This window comes from Austrofundulus limnaeus, unplaced genomic scaffold (assembly GCF_001266775.1).
Source record: "Austrofundulus limnaeus strain Quisiro unplaced genomic scaffold, Austrofundulus_limnaeus-1.0 Scaffold710, whole genome shotgun sequence".
Classification (NCBI taxonomy): Eukaryota; Metazoa; Chordata; class Actinopteri; order Cyprinodontiformes; family Rivulidae; genus Austrofundulus; species Austrofundulus limnaeus.
The window spans coordinates 23,774-34,070 of record NW_013953112.1 but is presented as its reverse complement, the minus strand read 5'-3'; the positions used below and the strand labels follow the sequence as shown (position 1 = coordinate 34,070).

The 10,297-nt window shown below is 36.7% G+C and overlaps 1 protein-coding gene across 1 annotated transcript in view; it reads right to left on the bottom strand.

Moving 5' to 3' along the window:
- Positions 1-10,297, bottom strand: part of dtymk (deoxythymidylate kinase (thymidylate kinase)) — a 16,542-nt gene that overhangs the window by 2,394 nt on the left and 3,851 nt on the right. The window contains exons 2-4 of the mRNA XM_014028018.1: positions 8,276-8,384; positions 4,548-4,638; positions 4,261-4,458 (exon numbers count right to left, since the gene is read on the bottom strand). Coding sequence (XP_013883472.1) covers positions 4,261-4,458; positions 4,548-4,638; positions 8,276-8,384 — 398 coding nt within the window. The remainder of the gene's footprint in view (positions 1-4,260; positions 4,459-4,547; positions 4,639-8,275; positions 8,385-10,297) is intronic.

Sequence of the window (10,297 nt, the reverse complement as noted above, 5' to 3'; positions counted from 1 at the left end):
ATATATTTATGTTTGTGGTTGTAATGTGACAAAATATGGAAAAGTTCAAGGGGTATGAATACTTTTGCAAACCACTGTATATGGTGTTTTTGGGTTTGTAATTATGCTAATCCCCTTCTCTGTGTGTACGAGCACCTGATACGAACAAATGTCATTCATCATGTTTACGCTGCTCATTTACACATTTTTCTTGAAGATATAAGAGTTTGTTGACTCTGACGTGGCATGTTCGTACGAACAAAAGTAAGAGAAATTTAGGATAAGAATACAAAAATGTTCTTTTTTCATTTGAATGGAGAAGCCAGCTGGTTCACCGTGCATGTACACGTTCAGAAATTAAGCAGGCAGATGGAGGGGAAAAAAGGCTGAGCTTGAAGCACAGCGTGAGGCATGGACGTCTGCTTCGCATCAAAACACAAACTGAGCAAACTTTAGCCATCTTCTCTGTGGTTCAATATTTCCAACTGAACAGAAGTTCAATCTACTGCTGGTGGGCCTCAATAGACGTAGGCCATGTTCAAACTGCAGGCAAGTGTGACCCCAAATCCAATTTTTTTGCCCCTATGTGACCCAGGTCTTTTCAGAATGTGGTAATAAATCAGACACGTGATGTTTTTCAAAGAAACCTCGATTTGAACACTCGTTGCATTTCACCTGACTTTTACATCAGTGAGGTGGGTGTGAGCAAATCGATCCAAGTAATTAGATATCGATACCAACCTCAAACTGTTTAAATCTTGTAAGAAGTCCAGTTGCTTAGTTTTTGTTCTTTTAATTCTCCATGTCCAGAATGACTGAGAAGAATCCACAGAAATCTGTGATACTGATGTTTGCACTTGCCTGTATCGATACTAACGTTACTGGATCAGTACTTTAGTTTTACCTTTCAGCACACTGAGGCAGATTCAGATATAAAGACTGAACCAAATAAACGTGTCGGATATTATTTAATCAGCTCTGATTGAACAACTTCAGAATCGACATAACAGGTAGCGTCCGTGTTTACTTGTGTAAACTGTGCTAAATGTGATGTCACGTCTTCTGCACATGTGGGTCACATCAGTGCTGAGGAGAGTTCACGCTGGAGTCTGATGGAGGACACATTCATGTGAACACACACACACCAAAAAAATTTGATCTGAGCAACAAAATAAAAAAAATTGAGTTTTATAAAATGTGGGCATTAACCTGAAGGTCGTATTCAAACTGCATGGCTTAATTATTTTCTTTTTTTCTCCATTGATTTCAAACAGGTTTTTTTTAAAACAAGAAAATAAGCAACCAGTAGGACAGAGAAAACATGCATACATACATAACCAAGAACCAAATAATTAGCTTACCACTACTTTTCTGTTTGAAAAGGAGTAGGAAAAATGAACACTTATTTAATCCTACCCCTGATCTCAATTCAATGAAGTGTATTACTTAAATGTTTTGCTGATTCAATCTAAATATAACTAGCAGACTCGTGTAAACAGTCTACAGCCCTAAAGTGACCCATAAACACAGAAAATGTGACATCACACACAGGACGCTGTGTTTATGGAAGTCACACTCTGACATACACTGACCAAAAAACAGTGTCCACCTGGATTTAACTACGCTCCATGATGTGTGGTTACTGCAGTTGGTCTAGGTTCAGCAACAGTCTGTGCTCAAAGAATGAGGTCAGCTGACTACCTGACTAAACTGTTATTCCATCAATGGGTTGTTTCTTCCCTGATGGTACGGCCATATTCCAAGATGACAATGCCAGGATTCATGGGGCTCTTATTGTGAAAGAGTGGTTCAGGGAGCATGAGACATCATTTTCACACATGGATTGGCTCCACAGAGTCCATTGAGAATCTTTGGGATGTGCTGGAGAAGATCAAACTCTACCATCGTCAATGCAAGATGTTGGTAAAAAATTAATGCAGCACTGGATGGAAATAAATCTTGTAACATTGCATTAACTTATTGAAACAATGCATGCTGTAATCTAAGCTAAAGGCGGTCCAACTAAACATTAGTGTGACCTTTTTTGGCCAGGCAGTGTACTTTACATGTAAGAGTGTGTATTAGTTTTTAAGTTGAGTAATCAAAGCCAACTAAATTATCCACCATGCTCGTCTCCAACCTTCTTTGGTGCAAAATCACACTCCAGAACAGGATCAACATATAGAGAGAAGATCAATTCCATCACTCCAGCATCAATACAACCATGAATAAAACATCACTTCATTCTGAGGTTGCTTTGAAAACATCAGCTATGGATCAGATACGAAGGAGACCTTGGTCCGATGGCAAAATGATCTGATGACATTTAAACAAGGTTAGATCTGGGTCACTTGTCTGCAGTGTGAACGTGTCCTAAAGCGGGGAGCAGACGTTTTCCACATGTATGTAATTTTTTTACCTCGTTTTCTCGTGAACGACGTCTTTACCATGAAATAACGATGAGTGTTTTCTCGAGATAATGAGTTATGGTTTTCCTCTTGTACATCATTCGGTAATCATGGAGACGGCCCGATCCCCTCAGCTGGTCACAGATGAAGTTTACTACATCATAACACAGGCTGAAATTGCAATTTCTGTCTTGTACATTTAACTTTCATATCATTTAAGGAGACGACTGACCCGACTGCAGCTCAGCAGGCGTTTACACTTAGCAAACTTCATCGAATTAACTCATTACCTCGAGAAAATACTCATCGTTATTTTGTGATAATGACATAATACATTATCATGTCATTATCATGAGAAAACCATGGGAAAAAAATTATATGTGGAAAATGTCCCGTCTCACCTTCAGTAACTAAAGGCTCTGTCACACTACAGCATCTTAGACAACTTATGAACATTTTGTTATTCATAAAGGTTATATATTCAGCCTAATCATTACCATTACCAGAAGTGGGCAGCACTAATCTGAAAATTAGTTCCACTAGCCCTAAAGCACTAACTCATATATTTAGGTCCCCTAATTCTAAAGCACTAACGCACTGAAAATTTATCAAAAGCTAATTCTAAAGCACTAACGCACTGAAAATTTATCAAAAGCTAATTCTAAAGCACTAAAATAATCCAGTCAACCCATGAACATCCTTCAGACGACATGAGTCACATGTTGCCATGTTGCTCTCTTAAGACTTATCATTGACATTTAACAGCTGTATTTGTGTTCATATACTGCCACCTGGTGGATAAATGACACACATATGAACAAAATGTGTGACAGCTTTCACTGTCCGCTGTTAACTTTAACGATCAGTAACATTTATAGACCTCAGTTAGTGCTTCTTAATTTAGCCTATGAATTTATCAAATGCTAATCCACTAATAAAATTTAAAATTAGCAAAAGCCCTAAAGCACTAATCAGGAAATTAGTTCCCCTATTAGTGCTTTAGGGCAGTGATTGCCAACCAGGGGTACATGTAGTACCTTTGGGGTACATGAGCATATTACCGGGGGTACGTGGAAAAATTTCCCAGATGTGTAAAAATAAATAAATAAAAATAGGACTGAGATATGTAGGGCCCTATGGTTTCCAAAATGCAAAAAAAAAAAATGCAAATGGAATCACGAAATTGACACAAAATGGATTCCTCTATAAAACTCATTCAGTTTTTTTCTATTCTCTATTAAGTATCTAGTATTTTGGACGCTGCTGCTTCCTGCACCTGCCATTACCTGGTTTATTTATTTAATTACTTATTCACTTTCAAGACAATGTATTTATGTTTACATTTAATTTGAGTTGAAAAGAATAAAATGCCTGAGAATTCAACATTCTAGGTGGTTAATTAAATAATTTTAATTTAATAATCAGTTGTAGTACATTATAGTTTTGGAGAATCATCATTACGTTTGACAGAGGGGGTTCTAGTGAAATGACAAAATGGCTCAGTGGGTACACAAGTCTAAAAAGGTTGGGAGCCACTGCTTTAGGGGAACTGTGCCCACCACTGACCATTACAGTATCTATACGTCTAAAAGATGGTTCTGGTAAATTTTTTTAATTCCATCTTCAACAGACATTTTTAGTCTTCAAAATTTTCACAAGTTGTCTGAAATGTTATAGTGTGACAGGGCTGTAGAGGAAGGTGGCGTTGGACCTATCTGCAAGTAATCCCAAAGCTTAAGAAAGATGAAATACCAGTTATAAGGAGGGTCAGACCTTGCCTTCAATGTCTATGATTGAGTTCATGTCTGATAAGGGACTATTTGACCTAATGCCAATTCAGAAAAACCTTGTGTTTCTGTGGTTACACTCATACCTTCCAGTTTACTGAAGGATCCTTCATCAGAAGCTGGAACTTCTGCTGCACCAACTTTTGGAACGCGCTGGTTTCATATCGCTCAATTCCAAACTGGCCTCTCAGAGCCGCCTCGGCCGGGTTCAGCTGCAGGAACATGACAAGGTCGGGCTTCGGCAGTCCCACGTCAGGTTTCATGCACCAGTCCAAGCAGAAACCCTGAAGACGGCAAAAAACAAACGTGCTGAAGTCTTTAAGGACGAATTTAAAAAAAATGTAAATGTTGAGCTGAAGAAAAGAAAACTCACAGGTTTAGCGCTGGTGAAAGCAGCACCAGAGAAGGCGTACCGATCCACAACCAGAGTGATGCCCTGCTCCAACTTTTTCTTCATCAAAGGCCTGGGTTTAACATCAAGTTTTAATATTAATAGAGCTAAAAGGAAACCTGTCAAAAGCAATAATGGTGCAGGTTTAAAATTAACCCAGTTTATATTCAATCAGAAGTTTTAAACATTTTTAAATGTAATTGATAATAGACTAAAAAGAATGAATACATCTGGTTATTAAACTAAATGGTCAAAACACTGAGGCTATCTGTTATAAAATGAAATGTTGCTAAAGGCCTGAAGAGTTTGGACATATAACAGGGTTTATTTGCTTTTGGTTTGAACAAACATAAAGAATAAATTATCATCTTAATGTTATACATGACTATGACAGAGTATTAGGGCCACACAAGATTTTTTTTAAATTATGAGAATAAAGCATAATATTACGAGATAAGTCATATTGTAGCCTTTACATGAAAAAGCATGCAGTTACCACTGCATTAAAACGAGGAATGTTGAGCAACTTGTGAAGTTGTTCTTTAGTATTACTTGAAATAAATAGTTCATCTTTTAGCACATTAACATCAAATCATCAGTAGCAGGACTTGGAAATTGTGCAAACGACTATAAACTGAAGCTGTATTGTAATGGATGCGTTGACAGATTTAGTCGTCATGTAGCTAATTTGGATGAAAAAGCATATCTTACACTAACAGTGACCCAAGTCATCGTGGACTGCTTTATAAACACAGACACATGGCTGTACACAGCAGGTGTGAGGGAAATAAGAAGGAAATGAGGAATGGAAAATGGACACGTCATGTAAGATTATGACTTTTTTTCTCGTAAAATTACCACTTTAATTTTGTAAAATTACGACTTTATTCTCGTATTATCATGACTTTATTCTCATAATATTTTGACTTCAATCTCGTAATATGACTTTATTCTCATAAAATGATGACTTTATTCTAATAAAATTACGACTTTAATCTAGTAACATTATGACTCATGAAAACACGACTTTAATCTCTTAATATTATGACTTTATGTTCATATTGCGACTTTATTCTCATAAAATTATGACTCTAGTAAAATTACGACTTTAATCTCGTAATAATAAAATCTTGTTGTGTGGCCCTAATAATCCGTCGTACATGACTCCTCATCTGATTGTTTTAATTTACACAAGTCGTAAAATGTTTCAGAATATATGACATCATAATAAACACAAAGATTAAAACACCTAATCGTTTGTTGCTGTACAGCTTTTGAGCCAAATGCTACATGTTCTACATAAAGTGACTAACAGTCCAAGCTTCAACTCCAGTAATACTTGATAGAACTTTTAAAAACTTTGGAATATGTCTGAAACAAGTCTCCTTAGATAACCTGTCAGACTGACAATCCTTCGTGCTGAAGAGACCGTCAGTAGATAACTCGTCTTGTTAATGATGTCATTTAGGACTTCAATATGTTGATTTTACATGCACTGACAAACAGGGCATCTTGTTTATCAAAAATGGCATTATCGGATTTTTATTTTATTTTTTAAGAAAGTTTATTAATTTAAACCATGCTGAAACAAAAAAACATCATAAACTGAAAGGTAGCAGAAAAAGAAAGAAATCTTATGATTCCTGCCCCTTTTTCTCAAATAAATAAATTCAAACAAAAAATCTTCAATTTACAACATACAAAAAAAATTAAAAGAAAAACAATAAAGGTTTAATTCCTTCTTGAGTAACAATTCTTGTCTTATACCCATACGTATTTCTCCAACAAATTTACCTTTATCATTTTCTTAAATATACACATTGATCTGGCATTTTTAACGTCATCTTCCAGATTATAGCATAATTTAATTCCCTGGACTGAGGTACTCAGTTCGTTCAAACTGGTTCCAACTTTAGGTTTGACAAACGTTTCTATCCCCTTCAAATTATAACAACTCACTCTTGAAAAAAATGTAACTGGATGCTTGAAGGTAATGTATTTTTATGGGCCCTATGCATAACTGACAAAATATAATCAACCAAATCAGAGAATTTCAATAACTTCAACTGATGGAACAATGAATTTGATGGGTGATAGAACTGTTTTCTGGTAAAATAGCTCTTTTCTGTAAAATAAAAACAGGATTTGTTATTGTTTTACACGCTTTTCCCCAAACATTTATTATTTATTGTGGGTCTGTGGTGTTAGATGTCGTGGGAGTGGGCAGCAGAGTTTTTGGTGGATCATATTTTATATTTTATGGACAACTTGTCTGCACACTCGTTGGATTAGGTTTACAATGATTAGGATTGCACTGCAGCAATATTCTGACTCATGACCCTATTTGTAAATAGAACTAATCAGATGGTGCTTGTAAGCGTTGGTGAAACATTAAGCATTATCCTGTTTTATTATTTTGTTTTACTACCATTTTTCTAAACTCATGCTGGTTTGTGCTAACTGTCTGACATGTTTTATAAAACATCTCCATTTCCATCTTCTTCCACTTATCCATTGACGGGCTGTGAAGACAACAGGTCTAGGAGAGAAACCCAGACTAATACAGATTTGTGCAAGTTTCTGAATATTTCAAGGAAGGTCTAATGTGTACAAAGAGAAAGTCTCATATCTTTCAGTTCAGCTCACGAAAAATGGGAGCAAAAACACAAGTGCTGTGTTTATATGTCCTGATGCATCTCAGTAATCCAGGTAGAAAAATAATAATAAAAAATAATAATAATAAATAGGTCCTCTGGACAGGTTCTTCTTTAGTGAAACGTTTAATCTCTCCTTCAAGAGACTTCTTCAGTCTGATGAGTTTCAGGTGAACTCAGCCTTAAAAGCACTGCCTCCACATGGTGGACTAACAGGTTGGTCATATGCAAATTAGCCAAACAATAAGTCGTTAGAGCCTTGATTGGCTCTATTGTTCATAGAGGGTCATGTGCTCCATCACCTGACTATCATTGGGGCCCTGATTCACACCGTTTTGCTTACAGGGGCGGAGTCATACTTGCAATAACAGCGTTGTAGGAGGAGGACAACTGGACATGAAGGTCTCCACCTCTGTTTAACGGTGGACGGTTTTTCTTCACAAAGATGGCTTCCTTTACTCCTCTCTCAAACCAGCGTTCCTCTCTATCAAGGATGAGAACATCTTCATCCTTGAAAGAGTGACCGCTGGCCTGTAGATGAGTGTAAACTGCAGAGTTCTGGCCTGATGATGTAGCTCGTCTGTGCTGGCTCATTCTTTTGAACAGTGGCTGTTTTGTTTCCCCGATGTATAACTGATCACAGTCCTCCTGACACTTAACAGCATATACTAAATTACTCTGTCTTTGCTGGGGAACTGGATCTTTGGGGTGAACTAATCTTTATCACAACGTGTTTTGGGGTTTGAAAGCCACTGGGATGTCATGTTTAGAGAATAAACGTCTCAGTTTCTCTGAAACTCCCGCCACATACAGAATGACGATGGCTTTGGGTCTTCATGCTGCATTTATATTTTTGTTTTGTGTAAAATAAAAAGCATTGCATTTTCATTTTTGTTTTTATTCCCACAGAAAAGCATTAATAAGAGGATCGATAAAATACTGGATTAATAAGCAATATTGATAATAGTAGTAGTATCGATAAAATCAAAATGATACCTATCCCTGGCGTTAGGTTTACTGAACACATGTTTTCATATGAAACAAAGTGAGTCTTACACCAGTTCCCAGCGGTTTGCAGAGAACAGCAGGTGCACCGTGTGGTCCTCCAAATCACTTTTCTTCTCCAGGTAGGAGCTGATCAGCTGTCCAATGGTTGTTGTCCTGTCTGTGTGAACACAAGAGATGTCATATCAAGGTGAAAACACAAACATGAAAACAGCCAGACACAGCACAGTTAACAGATTCTGAGATCATCTCCTCTGCCATACTGGCAGTGATCGCAGATGTCAAACTATTTTACAGGAGAAAGGAACATTTTACCATGTCATTTCAATGCACTGTAGTGCTCCTTCCATAACTGAGTGATTTCTTTTACACCACTAACACCATCAATAGTAGATGGAAGTGACGTTTTGCAGTTATTTACTTTCTTTATTTCTTTCCAAAAGTCCTTAACATTATTATTTCCCAACTTTCTAGCAAGAGAGTCAGACCTCATAGTATTTTCATTTCTCCTTATAAATCTTAAAACATATTTAAAATTAGCATTTGATTGTTTTTTGTATTCAAACAAGGGGCCATGTCTCTGTTTACCTGAATCAACCCATGCTTTAAGAGCCCTTCTGGCCTCTGCATGATGCTCTCTAACATAGTCATTCCAGCCTGGCTTGGTGCTATATGAGCTGGTTTTATGCAGTGGCTTGCTTGAGGTAAGGAGGGATTTCACAACATTCTCATACAAGGTACATAAGTCAATACCATGCTGAGGGTCTTTACAATTCATTTCACGGCATGAGAATGAATGAGAATGTCCTTTTGGTAAATATATATTGCTAAACATGTTGTTCGTTCAATAGCAATAATCTGATAGATCTTTTTCAGTCAAGTTATCCCATGCTATTTTTCCTATACTTGTATTATAGTCTGCAGGCAAAACAGAAGGTATGCAGTTCATGTTTACACATAATGAAAATGGTATATGATCACTAGTGGCAAATTCATAGTTGACACAAACGCCCTGATGGAGTCATGAGCATCAGCTGTACASATACAATGATCTAACCATGAGGTTGTATGCCATGATTCACTAATATAGGTGTAGCTGTCGTAAGGCAAAAGCACCTTACTAGAAAGAATTAAGCCATTGTTGTGACAGAATTGCATTAAATGCTTAGCAAATGTAGAATGATTATCTGWGACATCAGCATTTAAATCCCCCATTAATAACCAGGGCCCATATTTATCAAACTCTATATAATTACTCTTAAGAATGCTGTTCAGAATGGACTTGAGGGCAAAAAAAATCTTAGCTAAAAGCTGGGCTTAAAAGTCAGTTACCAAGAGTCTCAATTTCACTTTAAGTAACAGTCAATACGGGTTTAGAACAAATAATTCAACATCAGTGGCTCTCATGGAGTTAATGAAAGAAATAACTGCTGTTGATCAAAACGTTTGTGTTAGTAGTTGTTGATTTAAAGAAGGCTTTTAACACGTGACCATAACATCCTTATCGTAAATGTGAATAAACATTGCATTAGAGGATTAGCACTACAGTGTGTAACTAGTTATTAAAAAAATGGAAACAGTTTGCTCCAAGAAACTAAGATCTCAATTATGTAATTTTAGTTGTGGAGTTCCTCARGGTTCTGTGCTTGGACCAAAACTTTTCCTTTTATATGTGAATGATTTGATTAATATGTAAAATGTGTTGTTTGCAGATGACAACACATTTTTACTCTGGTGAAAATACTGAACAGGTGTTGGAGGGGATACAGACAGAATTTGGGAAGGTCCAAACTTGGTTCCAATTTAATAAATTATCATTGAATTTGGATAAAACTAATTTGATATTTTGGTATCCGAAAGTAAACTATCAAGAGTTCTGTCCTGATGCATCTCAGCAATCCAGGTAGAAAAAATAAGTAGGTCCTCTGGATGGGTTCTTCTTTAGTGAAATGTTTCGTCTCTCCTCCAAGAGACTTCTTCAGTCAGATGAGTTTCAGGTGAATTCAGCCTTAAAGGCACAGTGTGTAGGATTTGTTGTTTTCAGCGACATCTAGTGGCTGAGTGGTTGAACCA